The following is a 27,148-nucleotide window of genomic DNA, read 5'->3' as shown; positions in this document are numbered from 1 at the left end:
GTATGTATCCTTAGGAGCATTAATGTATGGAGGAATCTTGAGATTTAAGTCCAATGCTGTCTGAGTGGGCCAGTAAAGAAGGTGCATGATATACTTGCCTTCATTGGCTGGGTATTATTTGCCAAATAATTGGCAAATCATTTTGTTGCTGTTGTATAAAACCTTGTTTCTGCCATGTTTGGAGTACTGTGTGCATTTCTGGTCAGCACATCATAGGAGAGATGTCAGGCTTTGGAGAGGGGGCAGGAGAGGTTCACCAGTATGCTGCCTGGATTGCAGTCTATTAGGTATCAGGAAAGGCTGGAGAAGCTTAGATTGTTTTCTTCGAGCATTGAAGGCCGAAGGATGACCTGATAGAATCATATAATATCATGACAGGCATAGTTGAGGTAGGTCGTCAGAGTCTTTTACCCCATGGTGGAAAAGTCAAATACTAGGCGGCTTAGGTTTAAGGAGAAAGCAGGAAAGTTTAAAAGAGATGGTACAAGGCAAGTTTCATTTACATGGAGATTGATTGGTACCAGGAACCTGCTGCCAGGAGAAGCAGATATATTAGCAAGTTATGGAGTAAAAGGCATTCAGACAGACACATAAACAGGCAGGATAACAGCAGGATATAGACCATGTGCACACAGATGGGATTAGTTAGACTGGCATCATGTTTGGCACAGAAATAGTAGGCCAAAAGGCGTGTTCCTGTATTGTTCTATAGTCTGTCACATATAATGTTTTCTAGATTACGCTCGTGTGTGAGGTATGTTTTGCTTCCTGTTTTTCGAATAGTAGTTGATGTAAAATCTTGTACTTTTTTCCAGCATTCACTTCCACTAGATTTGTCACCCTGCACATTTGATTACCACAGATTTAAAAAAAAAAATTCAGGATAAAAAAGCAGTCTAGCATCTCATTGGTGCAGGATAGGCAGTGCTTGGCGTGACACAAGATGTGCCTTTTTTGAGGGCCTGCTGCTGCAAAATTTATTCTGCATGAGGCCCAAGGTGCATGAACAATAGAATAAATCTTACACATTTAACTAAGATATTAAATCAGCTTTTTGGAAGGTCAGTCAAGGAGAGGATTAGATTGATTTGGGATCTGAAAGCCCTGGGTTGGAGAATATAGAATGCTGAAAATGATGGGTGTGGAGGGTAGAAGGGGAAAGTACCAGGGTTACAATCAGTGTAAGTGGGTCATGATAGAGAGCTGCCATGAGAAAGTAAATCTACCAAAAAGTATTTCCGGCACATTTAATCAAAGACAATTTTAACAGGTTTACTTTTGTTGTATTTTTACATTTCTGAACTTGATGATAGTGTCCAGTTATAGAATTGACATATGACAGCAAAAGAAACCTGAGATTTTATTGAAAGTGAGATTTTTTAAACCATAATTTGCTTTTCAAATGCCAATAAAAAGTAACTGATCAGTTTCTTTCTTAAATATGTTAACATTTATTTAATTTTCCTAAGGAACAACTGAGCCTTATTGGACCTGAAGAGTTTGTGCAAGCATTTGTAAATAAAGATGCTTTAGAAGACAGTAAGGTGCAGGTATGTTGTATGCAAGATATTTTCTGAATCAATTTGCATTTGTCTTATTCATTATCATTGTATATAATATGTGCTTAAGACGAGTAAAGGCAAACAGCATTTGCATGCTGTTGAATTACATGCTGTTGAACCATAATTCAGTACTAACAGATTTTTCACAAATGTGCTAGAATTCAAGCCTTAGCATTATGCCATCTAGTGGGCGCTTTGCAAAGTGACAGATCATTATTAACTCCTTTGTGGGAAGAAGGAGGAATAATACAAATTTCATTTTTGATTTGTTTTCTGATCTGTATTTTATCAAAGCCAAACTCAGAATACTTTGTGCAATTGGTGTTCTTTAATTATAACAAAGTTGTTGAAGTTAACCTGGTCAAGGATAGAATCAACATCCTTTCTAGAGTTGCTCAAATACTACTACAGCACAAGATCCCTTATTCAAATTTGCCGGCAAAGGAAACTGCCTCATGCATACTTGACATTGATGCGGCATAATTAATGTAGTGTTTAATGCTGTTCTTTGTAATTTGTGAGAAAGATGCCTAAAACTGAAGACAGTAACTGAATGCTTAAAGCATCTCATCATTCCAATTATAAAAAGCTCCATGATCTAATCTTACATTGCCTCGTTGAGAAAGCAAGAATTATTTTTACATATACACTCAATGGCCACTTTATTAGGTACAGGAATGTTCCTAATAAAGTGGCCACAGAAGTGGAACCCACTGTAGTAATCTTCTGCTGTAGCCCATCCACTTTAAGGTTCGCTGTGTTGAACTTTCAGAGATGCTCTTCTGCGCACAACTGATGTAATGCATGGTTATTTGAGTTGCTGTCACTTTCCTCTTAGCTTGAAATATTCCAGCCATTCTCTCTCATTAACAAGGCATTTCTCCCTACAAAACTGCTGCTCACTGGATTTTTTTAAAAAAATTTTGCGTCATTCTCTGTAAACTCTAGAGACTGTTGAATGTGAAAACACCAGGAGTTCAGCATATACTCTGTTATACTTGAACCACCCTGTCTGGCACCAGTATTCATTCCCCATAATCAAAGTCACTGTGATCACTTTTCTTCCCCATTCTGATGTTCGGGCTAAACAACAGCTGAACCTCTTCACCATGCTTTTAATGCATTGAGTTGCTGCCACATGACTGGCTGATTAGATGTTTGCATTAACAAGCAGGTGTACAGGTGCACCTAATAAAGTGACCATTGAGTATTTAGAAAAAATGGACCCTGTAATATTGTTTATGAGAATCGTAAGTAACTTCACAAGATGTTTACATTCACATCTAAGAGATCCAATGATTTTTAGTCTGATGTGCCTTTCCTGAGCAAAGAAAATAAAAGAATTGTATTGGCAAATTGAGGGAATTAGATATTGTTTAGATCATAATATTCCTTAATGCCGTATTTTCTATACACTTAGTGCTTCATGATTTCAATGTACATTTTAAGCCATTCATCTTCCACATAATAGATTGTATTTTGTGCCTGCAATGCACTGAATTGTCAGCTTCTTACAGTGGATGAATCGATGATGTGATAAATAGCAGTCATTATTTTGCAATAAGTTGCATTCACTGCTACTTAAATAAATCCGGAAGCTCAGTTCCAAGTTGTTCATTTTAGGTCGATCTCCAAAATTCCTTTGCCCACAGATCCGGCATTGAAAGAAGCATAACTAGTCAGCTCCATCATGGGTACTAGCCTCTGTAGTATCCAGGACATCTTCAGGGAGCAATGCCAGATAAAGGCAGCGTCCATCACTAAGGGCCCCCATTACCCGGGACATGCCCCCTTTGTCACTGTTACTGCCAGGATGGAGGTATAGAAGCCTGAAAGTGCACACTCAGCAATTCAGGAACAGCTTCTTCTCCCGCACCATCCAATTCCTGAACCCACGAACACTAACTCACCTTTCTCTATTTTTGCACTATTTTTGATTTTACTGTTTAATAAACATATAAACTTACAGTTACTTATTTATCTATTTCTATATCATCATGTATTGCATTGTACTGCTGCCGCTAAGTTTACAAATTTCACAACATATCCTGGTGATATGAAACCTGATTCTGATTCTATAATGGCAGTACTTGCTCAATTGTTCAACAGGATATTGTCATTGTTACTGCCAAACAATCCTCAGGTGAAATGTAAACCCTATTTTCCTTCAAAATTAATCAATATTGAACATGCTTTTCAAACGTTTTTGTTGGCTTTTCTGTATGTCTCTGTTATTTCTCACTCCTGTGTCTTTTCCATTTTTATTTCTCATTGTGTTCATGTTTCAGAATCAGAATCAGGTTTATTATCACCGGCGTGTGACGTGAAATTTGTTAAGTGTAATTTATAATTCTTCTTTATACTCCACATGTCTCCTGGAGTCATAGAGAAGTACAGCACAGAAACAGGCCCTTTGGCCCATCTAGTCCATGCTGAAGCCATTTAAACTGCCTTCTCCCATCAACCTGCACCAGGAACATTGCCCTCCATACTTATCTATGTATCTATCCAAACTTATCTTAAATGTTGACATTGGGCTTGCATGCACCACGTGCGCTGGCAGCTCACTCTACACTCTCAGGACCCTCTGAGTGAAGAAGTTTCCCCTCATATTCCCCTTAAACTTTTCACCTTTCACCCTTAACCCATGACCTCTGGTTGTAGTCTCACCCAACCTCAATGGAAAGAGCTTGCTTACATTTAGCCTATCTATACCCCTCATAATTTTGTGTACCTCTATTAAATTTTCTCTCAATCTTCTACGTTCAAAATAATACTGTCCTAACCTATTCAATCCTTCCTTATAAATCAGGTCCTCCAGACCTGGCAACATCCTTGTGAATTTTCTCTGTACTCTTTCAATCTTGTTTACATCTTTCCTGTAGGTGGGTGACCAAAACTGCATGCAATACTCCAAATTAGACCTGATCAATGTCTTAGATAACTTCAATATAACATCCCATCTCCTGTACTCAATACATAGATTTATGAAGGCCAGTGTGCCAAAAGTTTTCTTTATGATCCTATCTAACTGTGATGCCACTTTCACTAAGTATGGACCCATATTCCCAGATCCCTTTGTTCTACTGCACTCCAACCATTTACTGTGTAAGACCCACCCTGGCTGCTCCTACTGAAGTGCAAAAGCTTACACTTCTCTGCATTAAATTCCATCTGTTTTCAGCCCATTTTTCCTGCTGATGCAGATCCCTCTTCAAGCCATGGTAGCCTTCCTCACTGTCCACTACAACTCCAATCTTGGTGTCATCTGCAAATTTGCTGATCCAGTTAACCATATTATTACCCAGATCATTGATATAGATGACAAACAACAAAGGACCCAGCACCGATCCCTATGGCACCCCACTAGTAACAGGCCTTCGGTCAGAGAGGCAACCCTCTACTACCTCACAAGGTCAATGCCTTATCCAATGTACTACATCATCTTGAATGTCAAATGGCTGAACCTTCCTGACCAGCCCAGACAACATCCACTGCCTTGCCTTCATCCACTTTCCTGGTAACTTCCATGGACAAAGCCATGCTGACTATCCTTAATCAGTCGAAGTCTATCCAAATACCAGTCCCTTGGAATACCTTCCAATAACTTTTCCGCAACTGATGTCGGACTCACCACCCATAATTTCCTGGTTTCCGTTTTGAGCCTTTTTTTAAATTTTTTATTGTGTTTTCAAATAGTTACAGAATAAAAGTGTGTGAAAAAGAAAATATGTGTTACCCATCCCCCCTCCCCTTAACCCCTCCCCCCTAACATCCCTATTGAAAGAAAAAAGAAAGAAAGAAAAAAAAAAGGAATGCCTGGATATTAGAAGATCCTCACATGCTCCACGGAGTTCGTAATAACTTTAGTATATATATTTATTTCTTTCCCCAAGTAACCAATTATTTCATCTTCGGAGCGCCTATATATTTAATCCTGTCTTTTGTAAATAAGGGCGCCAAATTTTCAAAAACGTTTCAGATTTATCTCTTAAATTATAAGTAATTTTTTCAAGTGGAATACAGCCATAAATTTCTTTCTTCCAACAATCTATACTTAAATATGTATCCGATTTCCAAGTAACTGCAATAGCTTTTTTGGCTACTGCCAATGCAATTTTTATAAATTCTTTCTGATATTTATTCAATTTGGATATCGGTTTTGTCCCTTCAATATCACCTAGTAAAAGTAATATTGGATTATGTGGAAGTTGTATTCCAATAATTTGTTTCAATAAAACTCTTAAATTTGTCCAAAAAGGTTGAATTTTAGAACAAGACCAAGTAGAATGTAAAAAAGTACCAATTTCTTGGTGCATCAAAACAACATTGGCTATCCTCCGACCTCTCTGGTCACTAAGAATGATTTAAGTATCTCTGTTAGGGCACCAGCAATTTCTGCACTTGCTTCCCGTAGGGTCCGAGGGAACACCTTGTCAGGCCCTGGGGATTTATTTACCCAGACATGCTCAGGGTAGCAAACACCTCCTCCTTTGTAATCTGCACAAGATCCATGAAGTTGATGCCACTTTGCCTTGCTTCTATGTTCTCAGTATCCATCTCCCCCATCTGTTTTGGCTCCACAAATGGATTCCCATTTGGGTCTTCCAAAGGACTGATTTTATCCATTGCAATACCTTTGCTCTTAACATACCTGTAGAATCCCTTAGGATTCTCCTTCACCTTGTCTGCTAGGACAACTTCATGCCTTCTTTAACTTAATGCCTTCTTTTAGCTTTCCTGATTTCTTTCTTAAGCGTTCTCTTGCATTTTTTGTACTTCATAAGCACGTCATTTGTTCCTGCTTGTCTATACCTGCTATGCACCTCCTTTTTTCTCTTAACCACGGCCTCAATATCTCTTGAAAACCAAGGTTCCCTACACTTCTTATTTTTATCTTACATTCTAACAGGTATACACAATTTTGTATTCTCAGAATTTCATTTTTGAAGTCCTCCCAGTTTCTAGGTGATCCTTGCCAGAAAACAGCCTGTCCCAATTCACACCTGCCAGATCATTTCTGATGCCATCTAATTTGCCTTTCTCCAGTTTAGAATCTGAACCCATGGACCAGACCTACCTTCTTGCATATTTACTTTGAAATTAATAGCATTGTGATCACTCGATACAAAGTGTTCCCCTAAACAAACTTCTGTCACCTGCCCTGTCTCATTCCCAAACAGCAGGTCCAGTATTGCATGGTCTCTGTTGGGACTTCTACACTCTGATGAAGGAAACTTCCCTGAACACATTTGACAAACGCTATCCCATCTAGTCCTTTTACAGTTTGAGATTCCAAGTCAATATATGGAAAGTTAAAATCACCTACTATAACAACCTCAAACAAAAGAAAATCTGCAGATGCTGGAAATCCAAGCAACACACGTAAAATACAGGAGGAACTCAGCAGGCCAGGCAGCAACTATAGAAAAGAATCCAGTGGACATTTCAGGCCAAGACAATTCATCAGTGTTGGAGAAAAAAGGATGAGGAGTTAGGGTAAGAAGGTGGGGGAGGGGAGGAAGAAACGTGAAGTGAAAGGTGAAACTGGGGTGGGGGAGGAGTGAAGAGATGGAAAGTTGACTGGTGAAACAGATACAGGGCTGGAGAAAGGGGAATCTGATAGGAGAGGACAGGAAGCCATGGAAGAAAGAGAAGGGGGAGGAGCACCAGAGGGAGGTGATGGGCAGGTAAGGAGATAAATTGAGAGAGGGAAATAGGAATGGGAAATGGTGATGGGGGGGCATTACCGGAAATTCGGAAATCAACATTCATGCCGTCAGGTTGGAGGCTACCCAGACAGTATATAAGGTGTTGTTCCTCCAACCCGAGTGTGGCCTCATCGCGACAGTGAAGGAGGCCATGGATAGACATATCAGAATGGGAATAGGAAGTGGAATTAAAATGGGTGGCCAATGGGGGATCCCACTTGTTCTGGCGGATGGAGCATAGGTGCTCGGCAAAGCAGTCTCCCAATCTATGTTGGGTCTCAACGATATACTGAAGGCCACACTGGGAACACCAGTTACAGTAGATGATCCCAACAGACTCAGAGGTGAAGTGTTGCCTCACCTGGAAGGACTGTTTGGGGTTACCAGATACAGTTGATGACCATAATAATCCTATGGTCCTTGCAGCAGTCTGTGATCTCTTAATAAATTTGTTCCTCTATGTCCCTGGGACTGTTGGGTGGCCTGTAATATAACCCCGTTATATCATAGCTTTCCTATTTCTCATCTCCACCCATAATGCCTCAACAGTCGAGTTCTCCAGTCTGACCTGACAGAGCACTGCTGTGATATTTTCCCTGACTAGAAGCACCACTCCTCCTCCTTTAATCCCTCCCGCTCCATCACGTCTAAAACAACGGAACCCCAGAATACTGAGCTGTCAGTCCTGCCCCTCCAGCAACCATGTATCACTAATGGCTACAATGTCATAATTCCTGTGTTGATCCATGCTCTGAGCACATTCGCTTTTCCTACAATACTACATCTCGGTGAGGAATATTCCATTTGGTTGAGGTGCTTCTCACAAACAGCGCCGATCCCCTGTGCAGGACAGTTGCTCAATTGCTCAAAAGGTTGCTAGAACTTGGGGAACTGTCTGCATGGTGAATTACATATCATATACTTCGTATTGACTCCAAAATTCAGGATGTTCAATTTATTGTTCTGGCTGTGTTAGTTTACATTGCATAATGAACCTTTACTCTTTCTCTCTTTAGTCTTGCTTCAATGAACAAAAGAAAACAGAGAATCTTGAAGCTTACGTTAAATGGTTCAACAGACTCTGCTATTTGGTAGCTACAGAAATATGTATGGTGAGTGCACTTTATTTTTACAATATATTGCCCAAAATTTTTAAATAATACTTGGCTCAATATCCTTAAATAAAATCAAAATTAATAAAATTATATGTAGCACAACATTATTAAATTTGTTTTAAATTTCAGCCTGCAAAGAAGAAACACAGAGCACAAGTAATAGAATTTTTTATTGATGTCGCTCGAGAGTGCTTTAATATCGGCAACTTCAATTCCTTGATGGCAATTATATGTAAGTATAACAATTGTTTTGAAGAGGAATTGAACACAAATTCTTGGGGTCCTCACAGGACAGGCAGCATCTGTAGAGAGAGAAACCAAGCTAACATTCCAAGTCAGTGCCTGGAAACAATGCCTGTGAACTGGAAAAGTGAGGAAAAACAAGCAGATTTGCAGAGATATGGAGGACTAAGGGTTGAGACAAACATTGTCCAAGTTGTCCATTTGCTTTCAGTGTGATTTGGTTAACCATCACTGATCTGTCTAGATAGGGAGAGGGGAATGGAGAGCAGTAAAAGAGGAAGATAAACTGTGCTGAAAGTATAAGGTGAATAACACAATAACACAAAATCTAAAAGGTCATTGGTAGAAGACCTTGTAACAGACCTACCCAGTTCTGACACTAACAGGAAAGACCAGTTTTCTGAAGTTACTGAATACAACATTGAGATTCAGAGGCTGCAATATTGCTTAGAAAGAAGATGAGTTGCTCTTTCTTGAGTTTATACTGTGCTTCACTGGAGTGGTGTAGGAGGCCAAGTGAGAAAGTCAGAGTGAGGGTGGGATGGAGATTAAAGCGCAGGTGAATGGAAGGTCAGGATTATTCTTGCTGAGTGAATAAATGCGCTTTGTGAAACAATCACTCAATCTGTGTTTAATAATCATTGTTTTGCTCTGGAAGCTGAGGAAATAATTGCTATGATTCCAAAATGTGATGTGTTTTGGTTTCCTTCTACAGCTGGTATGAACATGAGCCCTGTTTCACGACTAAAAAAAACATGGGGCAAAGTTAAGACAGCCAAATTTTTCATTCTTGAGGTCAGTACAGTAAAATTAGGTTAGCATGTGGATCAACTCTTATTCCAGCTCTGAAAATCCTAATATCAGAACTTTTCTAATTTGTGTTCAGCATCAAATGGATCCTACAGGAAACTTCTACAACTATAGGACAGCACTTCGTGGAGCAGCTCATCGGTCCCTGACCGCACACAGTAACCAAGAAAAGGTAAGGCCAGCAAGATACTTGAAGTAAAAGAGCTGCTGCACAACAAAGGAAATTTATTTTTTATATTTTTCCTTGCCACCATCTGCATGTAATGTATTCATCCTTGTGAAGCTGAAGTGAGAATCTTGCAATTGATCTCACAGGAAAAGAATATTCCAGGTTCCTCCACCTGTATACTGAGGCACAAAATCAATCCCTAACTGCTTCAGTAGGTTCTGCAGAACTATGTAGATCCAAACTTAATTGAGTACGTAGATTCTGGTCCCCCTTTCATAATTAAATTCAGAATATATTAAGTTCAAAGCAATGCTGGCAACTTGTTACGAAACTATCAAACTGCATTCTGAGCAAAGGTAACAAGACTACATTGATTTGTTTTGACCATGTGTGATAATTCTAATTAGATTATATCAATAGCATGATATGAACATTGAGTTTATTTCTACAAGCCAGTGGATCAGGTTGGGTTGGGTGTAAATACACATTTTTCCATGTGCAGTAAATGTTTTGTCTGGTTGCTCTTATTGATATTCATATTTATATTTATTACAATCAAGAAATAAAGAGCAACAACTTGAAATGCATTCCATAGGGTGTACAGTATAGAAACAGGCCAGTGGCCCAACTGATCCATGCTGGTGTTTATGTTCTGCTTGAGCCTCCTACCATATTTCTTCAGCTAAACGTGTCAGCATAGTCTCCTTCATGTGCTTGCCCAGCCTCACCTTAAATGTAACCACGTTATCCATTTCAACCATTTCCTGCTGTAGTAATTTCCCTATTCTGCTACATATTCACTGGATAAAAAAAGTTTCTTAACAATTCTCTGTTGTATATCTTGGTGTTTATCTTATATTGAAAATGTCTAGTTGTACTCTTTCTCATCAATGGAAACATTCTCTCCATCAGGAAATACTCTGTTTAAAGACCTCATTTAGATCACCACTTACCTACCTTTCCTTAGGGAAAAGAGAGCTCCTTTACTTATGTGTGTACTTTCACATTGTCCCTACATCCTTTCTTATGCCTCTACATCATTCTTATAAGATGGCAACCATGATTGCATGCAGTTCTCTAAGTTTGGTGTATCCAAAATTCAGAACTGATTTATCATAAATATTCCTCCTTTTCAGTTCTATCCTTTGCTTGACTTTTTTAAAATATAACCTTTCTAACTAGTAGTATAACTTTTAATAACTATGGTTATTTGTACTGTTAGATCAGTTGTTTATTTTGATTCCATTTTGACTCACATCTTCCAAGTAATTAGTAATGTCTTATTCTTCCTACCAAAATGTACTATCTTGTTTATTTGTCTTTAGCTTTATTTGCCAAATACTTAAACATTTTGCAAGCTTATTAATGTAATTCATTAGATGAGATTGACTATCCACAGTTCAATACCATTCAGAAATTTGCAAAGTGTTTTTGATTCCAGACTCAAAATAGTTAATATGAATTGTGAACAACAGTAGTCTTGAATTATCAGTTATAATAATCCTTAATCATGAAACTACAATTATGTTTAAAAATGGAAAATGTGTAATTATTTTATCTTCCAGATTGTTATCCCATTTTTTAGCCTTCTGATAAAAGACATTTATTTCTTAAATGAGGGTTGTGCAAACCGCCTTCCTAATGGACATGTCAATTTTGAGGTAGGTTATGAGCAGTTCTTCTGTTGTGCTGACAAACACTCAGTTTTTACAATGTGATGATTGTAGCAAAAGTGTTTAAGATTGCTCATAAATTCTTCCCACACTTGCAAACATTAAACAATAATGTACCAAAGTGGGTGTATCACATTCCTGGCTACAAAGCCTGAAGCTTTCTAGCTGCTAACTCTGTACAGCGACACATAATATAATTTTCAGGCACATCATTGAGGAGTGCCAACACCGATTAATGTATTTATCTCAGGAGATTTTATAACATGATATTCTCCTCCCAGTCATTGAACCCATTTTCCACCATCATCCTACAGTTGGCAAGGTCTGTTAAAATGTCTCCTGAAGATCGGCATAGTTAACAAGCACATTTATATTTGTATCCAATTCCAGTGAAGGAACTACTGTTGCCATTTCTCACAATCACAATATACAATTCAAAATGCAACTGCATTGTTTCTGGATTATCTTAATCTCTTTCATTTAGCAGGAATTATTTGACAATGACTTGACTCAAATTTTATTTACCAGTGTTTCCCCATTTTGAAAGTATATGGCATGTGCATTTTAGATTCTAAAATGCTGATTATTTTAATTCATTCCCAGTGGGAAGAGGAAGTGAGGTGGACGGCGATTGTCTTTAATTATCTGTATGTAGGGATGGAAGATAGATGAATTCTGTGCAAAGGTACAGATTACTCTTCATTCAAAGTAATTTCATTAACAATTTCTGCCAATTCAAATCATTTTAGAATATTGTTCTATTTAAGTCCAATGTCAAATTATTCAGTATTTACATTTTTGTAGTTCAAAAATAACTTTGAATAAGCAACAATCCTGCATTGGTGGTTGTTCTAGCCTGTGGTCACTTGAGGGGCCAGAAAGTTAACCACACTATCTCAGCTGCGTCCTTCAATTACCTTATTACTGGACATTGTAACACCAAGGCAGAGCACTGGGAGAAGTTTGCTGCATGATTGCTGTCCAATTCCTCAACATGCTCAACATAATTGAGGCAACCAGCTAAAAGTTTGAGCTGCAAAAATTCTGATCAAAGCAATAACAACCTGTTCAGATAAGTGGCAGTGATCACAGAGAATCATACATTTTAAAACACAATTACTTTTTCTTCTGTAGAGTTTTGCCTTTTGCTAGAGATGGTATCTATGGATAGAACCACAGAAAAATCAAACGTCAAAGTACACGTATGCACAAGTACTATGAAAATCTTGCAGCATCACAGGCACGTATACACAGCACTCATTGGGAAAACAAGTTAAACATCAATTATGCATAATTGTTACTAGTAAGAACATAATTAGAACAAAGAAGAGTATTCCAAGCAATAGGATATAAGCACATTTGGCCTGATTAAGGATGGTCAACATGACTTTGTGCATAGTAGATCATGTCGAACCAATTTATAGAGTTTTTCTAGGTGGTCACCAGTGAAGCTGATGAAGGAAAGGTTGTGGATGTTGTCTACATGGACTTTAGCAAGGCCCTTGACAAAGTCATTTAATGCAGACAAGTGTGAGGTGCTGCACTTTCCAAGGACAAACCAGGGTAGGAATTGTATGGTGAGCAGTAGGACATCGAGGAGTGCAGTAGAACAGAGGGATCTGGGAATAAAGATCCATAATTCCTTGCATCACAAGTAGGTAGGGTCATAGAGGGAACTTCTGGCACATCGGCCTTCATAAATCAGAGTGTTGTGTATAGGAGTTGGGATGTTATGCTGAAGTTGTATAAGACTTTGGTGAGGCCAAATTTGGAGTATTGAGTGCAGTTCAGTCACCCATCTAAAGGCAATATAACAATATGTTGGAAAGTGTACAGAGAAAATTTACAATGATATTGCTAGGTCCTGAAAATATGAGTTACAGGGAAACATTGAATAGGTAAGGATATTTTTCCCTTGAGTGTAGGAGAATGAGAAGAGATTCAATAGGGTTATACAAAATTATAAGGGGTACAGATAGGGTAAATGTTAGCAAGCTTTTCCACTGAGATTGGGTGAGGCTAGAGCTAGAGGTCATAGGTTAAATGTGAAAGGTGAAATATTTAAGGCAACCCTGAGGGAAAACCTGTTCAATTAGAGGGTGGGGCAAGTGTGAAACGAACTGCCAGCTAAAGTGATGGGTATGCGTTCAATTGCCACATGCAAGAGAAGTTTGGATAAGTGCATGTTTGGGACAGATATGGGGGGGGCTATAGTCTAGTTGTGGGTTGATAGGACCAGGCAGAGTAACAGGTCAGCACAGACTAAGAGGACTGAAGGGACTGATTCTGTGCTGTAGTGCCCTGTTACTCCATTTTTGTACATGATATTCAAGGTGATTAAGTGATTAAGGTTTTACCAATTGGTTCAAGAAATAAATGGTTGAAGGAAAGTAGCTGTTCTTGACGGGCAAACACGAGGAAATCTGCAGATGCTGGAAATTCAAGCAGCACACACAAAATGCTGGTGGAACGCAGCAGGTCAGGTAGCATCTATAGGGAGAAGCGCTGTCAATATTTCGCCCCGAGACCCTTCGTCAGGACTACCTGAAAGAAAAGATAGTAAGAGGCCCTTCGTCAGTTAGTCCTGACGAAGGGTCTCAGCCCGAAACATCGACAGCACTTCTCCCTATAGATGCTACCTGACCTGCTGCATTCCACCAGCATTTTGTGTGAGCTGTTCTTGAGCCTGGTGGGGTGGGACTTCGGGCTTCAATACTCCTGCAAAATGGTGCCATGGTCGGGATGGGGATGGTCATTGATAATGGATGTTGCCTTCTTGAGACAGCACAGCCTGTATCTATTGCTACTGGCAGCGAAGGATACACCCATGATGTACTGGGCAGAATCCACTTCTCTCTGCAGCTTCTTGCGTTGCTGTGCATTGGAATTTCCATGCCAAGCCATGATGCAACCAGTCAGGATGTTTCAACGTGCATTGGTAGAAGTTAGAATATCCGGTGACAAGCTGAGCCTCTTTAACCTCCTGAGAAAGTAAAGACAAGTATGTTACTTTCAGGACTCAAGAACAGGTGTAAAAGAGAGTTGGCTGGAAGAAACTTGGAAAGAAAACATGACAATAGATTTTGTGGATAAATCTATAATGTGTTCCCAATTACTGCCATTTCCATTTGTACTCATCCATAACATGTAAACATATTACCTCCAAATTTTAGTTTTGAATAATTTGCCAACATAGGCATTTAGAATGCCTTAAATTTGAAAAGCTGGAAATGTCCAAAGCCATAACCCTCCAACTCATTCTGCAGCACAAAGGTAGATTGCTCTACAATGATTTACCAATGTCCACATTGATGTATAAACTGTGTATCTATCAGTCACTGTCCGTGTGCTGTTTTACTGTGCTTACCAACAGAACCACTCTACGACAGATGCTATAGTATCTGTCATGCACTGGCCCTGACACACCTAGTAAACAAGGACACTTATGTCAGAAAATTGTTTCTGGATTTCAGTTTGGAATTCAACACTATTGTCCCACAGATCTTGGTGAACAAACTCCTACTCCTCAGTCTAAGTACATCGTTGTGCAACGTGGTGTTGCGCTTCCTAACCAACGGATCTCTGATAGGATGCACAACTGCTTCTCCCTCCCTATCATCAACACAGGTGCCCCCCCAGGGCTGTGTGCTGAGCCCATGGCTGTACATTCTGCTCACACATGACTACACGGCCAAACACTCCAGTAATTTCATTGTCAAGTTCACCAATAACATGACAGTGGTAGGGATCATCACCAACAATGATGAGATGGCCTACAGAAAGGAGGCGGAAGAGCTCATAGCCGGGTGCCAGGCAAATAACCTCTTGCTCAAAGTCAAAAAAACAGCAGCTTCAAATTCCTGGGTGTATGCATCTCACACAACCTCTCTCGGTCCCAGAACACATCCTATATAATCAAGAAAGCTCATCAATGACTCTACTTTCTGAAGAGGATGAAGGGCCTTGAACTATGCACATCAATACTTATGACCTTATGGTTATGTGGTAGAGATCATCCTAACCAGCTGCATCATTGCACGGTATGGAAACTGTACTGCAGTGGACAGGAACGCTCTGCAACAGGTAGTCAAAACTGCCCCGTGCATCACTGACACCAATCTACAGAAAGGTACTGGGAAAAGACCAGCAATATCATGAAGGATGCCATCCACCTCCTCATGGACTGCTTGTCCCACTCCCATCAGGGAGGTGACTAAGTAGTGTCCACCAAACTCAAAATTAGTTACTTTCCACAAGCAGTAAGGCTGATCAACACCTCCACCCACTAACACTTTTATATATATATATAAAAACTATCTTATGTACTTATATTTATTGTGTTTTTATTATTGTTATTGTGTTATTTATCTTATTCTTTTTATGTGCTGCATTAGAACCAGAAAAACTATTATTTTGTTCTTCTTTACACTTGTATACTTGTAATCTTGACTCTTGAATCTTGAACATTGCAAGCTGAACATCCTGTTCCTGTGCTGTACTGTTCCATGTTCAAGAATCACAACCTAGAGAACGTGTTTTCGAGATGCACATGGGCTCTAACAGAATAGGTGGACCTACCTGGTTAATATGTTGATACCGACTTCATTGTTGACCTTCCTGTAACTAATTCTTTGAAGTTATTCTGCGCTTCTCAATGCCAATAGGAATTTGAAGTGCCATGCTATGTCTATGTCTAAAAGCTAAAACAAATCGGTATATTCCATTAATGGATAAGTGCTGAAAAATATCAACAAAATGCATTAAATGTTTTAAAAACATATTTGCCAAACTTCAAGTGAAGTAACTTTAAGAGAAGTTATTCAATTTAAGACATTACTTGATGACGGGTATGATCAGCATAGAATAGGAATAACCAATAATTATGAAACACTGGTTGAGGTAATCAGCAAGCAGTTCAAGTGAAAAGTTCCCGACTTAATTTAATACTTTACAAAATGGTTTCACATAGCGTATTCCCGGCATATGAATAGAATTTCGCAAAGTAAAGAATCCATTGAAAACACTGACTAGGACGAGGATGAGAGCTTGTAGAATATCAGAAAGTTACTTGGCGGAAAGGTTCTCCCCATGCACTTACACCATTCAAATGTCAAGCAATGTGGATAGAAACCTGTCAGAGGGTTCTCAGTAAAGTCTTGGATTGAATGTGCATTTGGGAAAAAAATTGGGTTGAAAGAAATAACTAACTTCATCTTGACCAATATATTTGTGTAGATTTCACCATATCTTAAGTATGCTGTTAAAAACTGTTGAACTTTGATTCAGCCACTGAAGTAAAATTAGATAACATTTCAAAAGACTACCATAAGACTCAGAAGCAGAATGAGGCCACTCAGCCCATCGAGTCTGCTCTGCCATTCCATCGTGGCTGATTTATTATACTTCTCAACTCCATCCTCCTGGTGTCTTCTTGTAACCTTTGACGCCCTGACTAGCCAAGAACCTATCAATATCTGCTTTAAACATACTCAATGATTTGGCCTCCACAGCCATCTGTGACAATGAATTCCACAGATTGACCACTGTTTGGTCCTAAACTCACCCACTATAGGAAACATCCACTCAACATTCACTCTCTCTAGGCCTTTCAATATTTAATATGTTTCAATAAGATGCCCCCCCCCCCCATTCTTCTAAATTCCAGCAAGTTCAGACCAAGAGCCATTAAATGCTCCTCATATGTTAACCTTTTCTTCCTTGGAATCATTCTTTTGAACCTCTTCTGGACCATCTCCAATGCTAGCACATCTTTCCTTAGATAAAGGGCCCAAGGCTGCTCACAGTACTCATACTACAGTGTGACAAATGTCTTATAAAGCCTCAGCATCACGTCCTTGCACTTATATTCTCGTCCTCTGAAAATGAATGCTAACATTGCAATTGCCATTCCTACCACCAACTCAACCTGCAAGTTAATCCTTAGGGAATCCTGCACGAGGGCTCCCAAGTCTTTTTGCACCTCTGATTTTTGAATTTTCTCCCCATTTAGAAAATAGTCTATGCCTTTATTCTGTCCTCTGGAATAATTCCAGGATTTAGTGATTCTTGAAAGATCAGTACTAATGCCTCCACAATCTTTTCAGCTACCTCTTTCAAGACCCTGGACTGTAGTCCATCTGGTCCAGGTAACTTATCTGCCTTCAGAACTTTCAGCTTCTCAAGCACCTTCTCCTTAATAATAGCAACTGCCCTCACTTCTGCCTCCTGACATTCTCCTAGTGTCTTCTATAGTGAAAACTAATGCCACTTTTTTGACCCCCATTACTACCTCTCCAGCGCCATTTTCCAGAGGTCCAATATCCACTCTTGCCTCTCTTTTACTCCTTATACACATGAAAACTACATTCAGAACAAAAAAATTGTTAGCGTGCTTTGTAACTGTTAAATAATTATTTTTCCTATGCTTAAAGTATTTTAAGTTTATTTTCAAAATACATAAATTTTAAAAGGTTATATTCACCAGATGAATAATAACAAGCTTATTCTGTAGAAATTTCTAGAATTGGCCAAACAAGTAGGAGAATTTATGATGTGGAAGCAGGTGACATGTCCTTTTGAAGATGATCAAAATATCATCCATTACCTTCACACTGCTCATGTCTTCTCCGAGGATGGTAAGTTGTTTCATTACTCTGTCGACAAATAATTGTTATCCTATGTTATTAAAACTTAAAATCTGGTGGAGTACCTCCTTGTGTAAGGCCCAAGTTTAAATTCCAATCTGTCTGATATTTAGGCTCCAACAATCTATCACTATATAGCTCATCTCCAGGTATTGAACAGATCCCACTTTAGCAGATGACTATAAGTCAATTTTGTCCATTGGTTGGAACGTACACAAAAATCATTTGATATACTAACCATACCTCCACAATATCATAATAAATGGCATGAAAGGCAGAAGACAGATAAGAAAGAACAATGATAGTGGAGAGAGAGTGTGTGAGGGAAAACTAGTTCTGGCATTGATAGTAACTAATGTATGCTTGTTGGACTTCAGAATTTAATAAAATGATGGGAGCTTGTCCATATGTAGATGTGTCCATAAGCTGGGTGTTCTTAAGCCATGAAGACTTATATAATAAATTGGTAGATCTAGCAAGGAAAGTGAAACTAAGACTTCCCCAGCCCAAGCTCAGTTTTCTATTCAAGATCTTTGCAGAGATCATAATTTCTTGTTTCTGTCCTTCTCAATGAAACAACTGAAAGTTAGATCCTCAGTAGATCTGGTAATATTTCACTGTACCTTTTGTCGATCTTCTTCGAAGACGATGAAACAAATTTTAGTAGTACGGGGGAGGGGTGTCAACAGCAAGCTGTTCACAATAATCTGTCTGAGAAAGTAATGTATTGTTCCTCATGCGTTTATCTGCTAAAGCTAACTGCAAGAATTTTATACCCTTGGAGTGGTGGCTTATTGACAAATAATCCTACTTCACATCCTTAACTATCTCCTCCCAAAATAACAGATTGCTTTCAGTGCAAGGACAGAGTAGCAAGAAGATGCCATTACTTGGCCCCTTACAAAAGCTTTAGATGTTAAAAATGTGATTTTTTGTTTGTGAAGGAAATTTAGTTAGTAGGTTAATATTGCAATATTAACTCATTTTTATTGGGGCCTTTATAATTGGCTGAATAAGGTGTTTCATACTGTGGAATTTTGCCTTCAAAAGAAAACACAACAAAACCACTTCCACACAGTTTCAGTGCTGTTGAAATCTGAAGTTAACTTGATTTCAAATATTGTTCTTTACCAGTCTAAAATTGGCTCAGTCCATTTACTTACTTCAAGACTCGACATGATAAGGTCCATGTTAGGTGTAATACTAACTAGGACTTTATTTCATTTTAAATTAGATTTTACATGACAGAAAAATTAAATTAAAATTAAATTAAGCTCTTTTGCATAGCTCTAAAGAAACTAAATAACAGAGCTTTCATTCCATTCCTACTCTAAAGGCTTGTATTTGGCATCATACGAAAGTGAAAGTCCTGAAAATCAGGTTGAAAAGGAAAGATGGAAAGCTTTAAGGTAAAAATCCCATTCTATTTTCTTCCTAGCTCAAAAGCTGTCAAATCTATGAACTGTAATATATTTTTTAAATTGTATAACATTAGTTCCAACAGCTGACAAAAATATAATTTTGCATTTGCATTGTGAATTGTGTCAATCAGAAACTGCACAGTAATTGGAGCAGATAAACAAGTCTTTTGGATCAACATAGCCACTCTGATGTTTATGCTCCTTAACAATAGTGTACATCAAATTCTTCCTGTGTTTATCTGGCTGTAGCTTTGCTAGTTGGTCAGTTGATCCTGGCGGGAATACGCTCTCCATTTTTATCATTCTTTGACTAAAGAAATTTTTTCTTAGTTTTTCTCTGTTTATTAGTGACTCTGTTTAGTGGCACTTTGCGGTTGTACTTATTACTTCACATAAACTGGATGATTCAAACTGCAGCAACTTTTGACCAAAAGTATTTGCATCTTACACCGGGGTGTTCTCTTTAGTTACTTGATGAGGTAACCATAGCCTTTGGCCAGGGGCAGATGTCAGGTGGTGCCCAACCTTCACGGAGTGTTTTGACCCTTAACCACTACACTCTCCAGTTGGTGAGTCAGCAGTGGTGGCCAAGTCACTGACCATCTGCTCCGGACTTGCAGCTCAACTCTTCTCACCTGCCCAATATCCAGCCAGAAGCTCTTTCTGCTTCCACCCCCATCCTGCGAGCTGCTTGGTTCTTGCTCTTTTCATCAAGGCCCATTGCAGACAGCAACCTCCTTGCTGGGAACCCTCTACAGCTGCTCTCCATGAGGAACAGCCACGTTTTCCATCCTTTGTCCCTGCACTCCTGGACTAAGGATTGGTACCTCAGGGCCTTCGTCTGGTGAGCCTCCTCACATCCTTCCTCCCATGGTATTGTGAGCTCCACCAGGATGATTTTCTTGTCTTCAATGAACCACAGAGCAATGTCAGGTCAAAGTGTGGTTTGCATCACCTCCAGGAACTGGAGCTTCCTGCCCACATTGACCCTCATCTCCCAAGATTTGTCAGTTTGCAGCAGTTTGGATTTAGGCCTCTTTGATATGACTAGTGTGGCCCCTTCCTTGATGGAAGTGACTGCCCTGTTGGCCTCTCTGCCAGCTGGTCTCTTTTTACACCTCTCCCACTCCAATGTGTCAGTAAGAGACAGCAGGACCTTGTCATGGCGCCACCTATTCCATCCTTGTGATAAAACTGTTTTGCATCCTGACAGTCTGTGTGCCAGTGAACCCCATTGACCATAGAGCTTGCAGTTAGGCCCTCTCCCAGCCCCCATGTAGGCAGCTGTGATGGTGTAGGGTGAGTGTCATACAAGGACTGCAGAAGGAAAGGAATGTGGAAGGGCTCCTGTTTCCAAAGCTCTGCCCAAGTGATCTTGCACTTGGGGAAAATCCCATTTCATCCAGGCGCCCTGTGACACCCCCCCCCCCCCAACTCCACTGCCTTTGATAACCCCCTTTCATCCTCATGGTTCTGTAGCTCTGCCTGGACACTTTTGCCCTGATCTTGGTGTGACTCCTATTTGATTTATTAATTTGTCTTTGGAGCCCCTCAGTGTTAACACAAATCTACGCTTTCCCATTTTAAACACCTCCACTACGGATGACAACGGGAGCTGTAGCTGACCTGATCTTGTATGGAGCCCCACTGAAGGAAAACTTGGGGGGGATCCTCAGCCATCTCCACAGGTGCTTGTTGGCTTTCTTCTCATTGTCTTCTACAGCGGTCACGGGGAACTTGTAAAACGTGAAAAGCCAGAGCAGCCTTGGTAGAAGACCGTGTTGGTACAGCCATGTCTTACATTTACCAAGGAGACTGCGTTTGTCAACCTGCAGCCACTCTTCAGTCTGCTTTACAGTGTTGGTGATGTTCATCATTGCTGCATTAAACCACTTTCCAAGACACTTTACTGAGTTGTCCTCTATGGATAGAATGACTTCTCCCTGTAGTTGAAGACTGAACTTGCTAGTAACCTTGCCCTTTTTGATCACCGTGCATCTGGACTTACTGGCCTTGAAGGTCGTCCTAGCCCAGGTAGCTACGCTGTCCAGGGTTTCCAATACCCCTCTTGCTTGGACGTGGGTCACAGTGGTTATTGTGATGTCATCCATGAACCCCCATACTGCAGGTTGTCAGATGCTGGGCTCCAATGCTGGGCCTTGGGTTAAGCCTGCTGCTGCTGATATGAGGAGGTTCATACCCATGACAAACAAGATGAGGGAGATGGTACAGCCAGTTGGAGTCTATTTTTGGGGGTCATGCCACCTGGGTTGTAAAGAGGGCTGAAGTGTAGCATAACTTGAATCCTCCTAGGTAGCTGGTGATTATGTCTTGGTGAGATATGGTAGTGGTCCAGGCCAGGCTGGATAAAGACATGTAGAATTGATCTGTAAGTGTTGGCTAGGTCTAACCAGATGACTGTTAGGTCATCTTTCAACTGCCTGGCCTTACAGATCAATTGGCTGATTATTGAGGTGTGTTCAAGGCACACAGAAAAACCAGGGATGCCACTTTTCTGGATGGATGTGTTGATTTGGTGGTTCTCCATTAAATAAGAGGTCAGCCTTCTCTCAAGCACTGAGAAGAATATCTTGCGCTCCACACTAAGGAGGTAGATTGTCATAAAATGGGTGATTGTAGAGCAATCTTCTTCCTTGGGAACAGTTTCAGGCATGGTGGGATAGATCCTTTGGTCCAAATCTTCGTCATTATCTTCCACATCCTCCAAAGGAGTTTTGGGCATTTCTTATATACCTTGTAGGGTATACCACCTGGTCCTGGGGCAGCAGATGATTTTGCTCTCTTGATGGATCTCCTGCCACGTGGGCTCTGCCACATTCAGCTGGGGGACTTTTGGATTGAATTCTAGTCCCTGATTCCTATGGGGATCGCTGTGTGATTCTCACAGAAATTCTTCCATCTCTTGCTTTGAGCTGGCTGGAGTGCCAGATGTTTGCTGGTTGAGAAGAGCCCTGCTGAACCAGATGGGTTTTTAACAAACCGCTCTCCTTCTCTCTTTCTCCCTTCTTCACTTTCGCAGTTGCCCAACCCTTCTGAACTTACACGCCGGTTGCCGCAGTTTGCTGGTTAGATCTTTGACACATTCTCTTTCATCAGGTGAACTGTTTTTGAATTGTTTGTTCAGGGTCTTTATCTCACTCTCAGGTGGTGAATCTCCCTTTCCCTCCTGTTTGGTTGCTGAGATGGATTAAAGTCCCCTTTCTTCTCCATTGGGCCGAATCACCCTTTAGCAAAATTGAACACAATGGTTGTGAGGGAGCCACGTTTCCTGTAGACAAGTCCTGCCAATGTAGCTTCCAAGATGCAATCCAGGTCATCATCAAACCGCTTCCACAATACATTTTCTGGTGATCTAGGCCAGGGGTCACCAACTTCTTTTGCACCGCGGACCAGTTTTATATTGACAATATTCTTGCGGACCAGCTGACCGGGGGGGGGTGGGTGGTTTTAATCATGACTAGAATATAGGTGATTAGCTAACTATAAGTGGCTAATACACTCAATTTCATTTCTAAAAGGATTTATCTAACAAATTTAATATTAAACACACAGTTCATATTTTCCTCGCATGAATATAGTGATAAGTCAATAATAAGTCATTTATATTCAATAGCATCATAACATTTTAAGTAACGTTTGGATATTAAGCACACCACGCATATTTTCCTCGTATGAACATATAAAATCATTGCAACACACCAGTGAGAGGACAAGGTAAGGGTCAGAGGTCCCCGTGCCGGGTCCGTGGCGGTCGCAGTCCAGAGAGAGTGACTGACCGAGCGAGGAGTGCAACAGGGCACGTGCCCACCCTCCTTATAGGTAGGTAGGATCTATCGGCCGACAAAAGTTCGGCTGGAGGGATGACTTTCAGTAGATCGCAGCGAGGTAACTGCTCTGCTACTTACGAAACCCTGAGCCCAAATTAGGTTGTCTGTGAATGTTTTAGCACCGGGTTCCCCACAAACATTCAGTGTGGTAAACAGGTTTAGAGGCGGCAGGCACTCCAGGCCGGTAGTAATGGCACTTCTCGCCGGCCACGTGAGGTGGCTGGTTACCTGAGGCCAACCAGTGACCCCTGGCGTGAGGGCATCACTGCATTCAGGCCATTGATGACCTCATGTGCGTTCAAGTTCAACAGTGACAGGGAATGAGGAAAGGTGCAGCTGACTCATATCATTTCCTCGTGGCCCGGTAGCACATGATTTGCGGCCCAGTGGTTGGGGACCACTGATCTTCTCTTTCCTCGAGGAATGGGTTAGAGCATCAAAGGGGGCACTCACTTGGTCCCTTCTTTGGCACTGGGGCGACTCAGGCTTGGAAAGGTCTTCAGCTGTGTGGGGTGCTCCCTGGCTGGAGTTCTCCATCAGCTCACCAGATGCTGAGTCTGTGCCTTACACTGGAGCCACCTTTGTTCCACAGCTCGACCTGTTTTGGGTATTCTGAGGCCTTTGATGTTTTTGCAGATTTTGCCACAGTGGCACTTGGCAATGATTGTCTTTCTGGCCAGTGTTGTTTACATGAGCCTTCTTGTTATCATATCTCCAGTCCTGGTCATTGCCATTATGTCCGTCCTGTTGCGTCTCTCATCCTCCCCACTCCCCTCAGGAGATTCAGGGGTATTATGTATTTAGCTCATCCATAGCTGGTATGGTTCCCTCTTGTGAGTGCTGCACACAAGGTTGCTAGCCTTCTGTGCCCATGCCAGTCTTTCCTGGAGGTCAGCTGTCTTTTCATTGTCTCCGACCTTCCTCGGTTGCCATCCAGTCTTTCCTGGAAGTCATTGGCAAGCCAGATGTCACTTGCATCATACATAAAAGTGCTCTCTTCAGTTACCTGATGTGGTAACTGTGACCTTTGGCCAGGAACAGATGTCATCAGGTGATGCCCAACCTTCACAGAGCATAAATGTAGAATATAAGTATCAAAGTAAGGGACCAGTTCAATAACTCCAGAATCACTGTAAAATCTGAGAGGATTCAGCATCTGGTACAATTGTGTATCATTTGCTGTACTTTTAGGATCCTGATGAGTTTGTTTCCACAGCTTTAAGCTTACGGGTTCACTGGAAAATGTATTATACCAGTGTGCCATTTTTTTTAAGTGATTAAAACTTTTGATTATCTGTTAGTCCAGAAAATCTGCCAGTGCAGCACCAAAATCTGAAGTTCTTGTTTATCTAAGTTTTATTGTGGAGAGCAAGGATTCAGTGGGTTGAACTCCAACAAAACAGAAAAAAATCAGTTTTTACCACAGATGTAAAGGACATGCCTTTTAAGTATAATTATGATTCTAAACAACTGAATTAGCAAATGAATTAAGTTTTTGAATATGCATTTCATAGTAATATGCTTCCAATGCTTATAGATAACTAGAGCAATCTGAATTAATTCCACATATTTGTTTGGATTTTCCTATTATAGATTTTCTGATTTTTCTGTTTCAGATCAACTCTGTTGGGAAAGACATGATGATCTGAAAGCAGGAAGATTCTTTTCTTCCAGTAGTATAGCTTGCACTATTGACTTCATAGAACCAGCAAAGTCGTGGGTTTTCTTATGAACTTTGATGAGCAGGATTCATCAATTGAAATTATATTGATGCAAAGGGAATAATTCTCACATTGCAAACTCCTCTTTGAACAAAAGCAGTATTTAAGTTGTGCAGCTGCTGTTGAAGGAAAGCGGGATAATATTGAATTACAGAAGAAACTGAAAACATAAATACTTCAGTTATAAGTCTGCCATTGATTTAGTCAAAACAACAGCCTGCACACAAATCTTTTTTGTGTCAATCAACTCTAGTATGTTAGTAAATATTGATTTTATAATCTGGGCACTGGATTTCTCATGTTTAAACTCTACTTGAATTGGGTTTGAATATATGAGCTATGTTCAAGAAACAGTGGGTTCACTGTGATCTTTATCTTAACTGGAATGGAACACTTCCATATGCAGGGAGGGAGATTCGACTAGACTGATATTCAGTTGTGTACATTACTTGTTAACTCTACTGTGTTGTAATGTTTTACTCAGTGCGTACATGACCTGCTCATATGCATGAAGTTAAATGTCTCACTTAAAAAGTTTAAATTACTGTGTCATTTTTAACCTTGCTGTTTAGCAGGACAAGATGAAATAATTCATCACTAACACTGTTAAAACAAGAAAAACATGCACAATGAATATATAAATCTGATCAAGTTCTATCTTATTTCACTTGTGAGAAAACTATAGATTGTAAAATATCATCTATCAGTATATCAAATCCACATTACAATCACTGTTTAATACAACACATTGAAAACTGATTATAGTAGGTCATGGAGACTTAGCTGACTGCAAATACACAATGTCTATAAAATTTCCATAAACAGTCTACCATTGAGATTTAAGTGGGACAGAAGCATGCCATGTAGTGATATTTTTAAATATATATATTTTTCACATCCAGTAACCTTTATAATTTACAAAACAATGAAATACTGATAAGTACTGTTAGCTATCATCTGAACAAACATGTTGATAAAGAATACTGTATTACAAAAAAGTATGCTGTGTATGATTATACTACAGTGTTACTTAAATGTCTAGGAATTGAAGCCATTCATAATACACTTCGTTGTGTATATGTATAAAAATGGCATTTGATCAAAGTAATTTAAATGGATATTTTTATTAGTATGTTAATGTAAATGGAATTATAATGTCATCACACTGATTACTGAAAAGTGCATACATATTCTGATCTTCTTTGTCTTGCATCTAATTGTTTTACAGTTTTTTAAATAAATTGTTTATTCATTATTAAACTAGAATTACCACGATCACCCAAATCAATGCAGCTCATATCTATTAGCCTCAAAGTAACAGTAAATGTGGCCAAACTACTGTCTACTGTTAGACACATGTGTTATTGAAATTTAATGTGCACAATTTTTGTGCTTGGTCATACTTGACATTCTAATGTTTCATTACTACATTCCACACTTGAAAATCTATTGTAAAATAGTCCCTGTAATTGGTCTAAAGAGCATGTTTCCTTCCACAGTTTTGTAGCTGTATTCTTTATTTGGTGAAAATAAATAAAGTTGCAGCGGTGGTAATTGAAATTTGTTTGTTTTTATACTGCTGTATGAGATTATTAATGGAAATATTGTTCATAATATACCGGCTAATTTATCGTGCATAGAATTTATATGTAATTTATACTGTGTTCTAACAGTCTGGCTAAATGGTTATCAATTTCTAATTTTTGTACCCATAGTTGTGAATGTTTTAAATTCTTCTAATAAATGAAGTGAGTCATTATAATCATGAAACAATTGGGAACATTTTGTTGCATCCAGTCTATTTTGCATACTGGTATATGGATTAGGAGTGGGAGCCGACAACTGGCCTGGAGCCTGTTCCACTATTTAAGGTGGTCTTGACTGACACGATTGCAAACTCATTTCTACATTCCCATCTACCTACAGTAATCCTTCACCCCTCCTTTAATAGCTATTTATTTATGGACATACAGCATGGAACAGGCCCTTTTGGTCCAATGAGCAGTGTTGTCCAGCAGCCCACCTATTTAACATAGGCCCAATCACAGGACAGTTTACAATGATCAATTGACCAACCAGCCAGTATGTCTTTGGACTGTGGGAAGAAACAGGAGCTCCCAGAGGAAACAAACACATTCAAGGGAGAGTGTATAAACTCTTTACAGACAGTACTGGAACTGGACAACAAACTGTAATACTGAGGCACTTATCTTACATCTCTGCTTCAACAG

The 27,148-nt window shown here is 39.8% G+C and overlaps 1 protein-coding gene across 5 annotated transcripts in view; it reads left to right on the top strand.

The window, feature by feature from the left end:
* Positions 1-26,690, top strand: part of LOC140739325 (ras-GEF domain-containing family member 1C-like) — a 210,639-nt gene extending 183,949 nt beyond the window's left edge. For all 5 annotated transcript variants that reach the window (XM_073067510.1, XM_073067509.1, XM_073067511.1 and 2 more), the window contains 9 exons: positions 1,470-1,550; positions 8,290-8,385; positions 8,518-8,620; positions 9,347-9,426; positions 9,518-9,613; positions 11,176-11,271; positions 17,795-17,918; positions 19,264-19,336; positions 24,813-26,690. In XM_073067510.1, coding sequence (XP_072923611.1) covers positions 1,470-1,550; positions 8,290-8,385; positions 8,518-8,620; positions 9,347-9,426; positions 9,518-9,613; positions 11,176-11,271; positions 17,795-17,918; positions 19,264-19,336; positions 24,813-24,837 — 774 coding nt within the window. In that variant the 3' untranslated portion in view covers positions 24,838-26,690. The remainder of the gene's footprint in view (positions 1-1,469; positions 1,551-8,289; positions 8,386-8,517; positions 8,621-9,346; positions 9,427-9,517; positions 9,614-11,175; positions 11,272-17,794; positions 17,919-19,263; positions 19,337-24,812) is intronic.
* The last annotated feature ends 458 nt before the right edge of the window (positions 26,691-27,148 follow it).

The sequence above is a fragment of the Hemitrygon akajei genome, chromosome 15 (genome assembly GCF_048418815.1).
Source record: "Hemitrygon akajei chromosome 15, sHemAka1.3, whole genome shotgun sequence".
Taxonomy (NCBI): domain Eukaryota; kingdom Metazoa; phylum Chordata; class Chondrichthyes; order Myliobatiformes; family Dasyatidae; genus Hemitrygon; species Hemitrygon akajei.
This window is presented reverse-complemented; position numbering and strand designations above follow the sequence as displayed.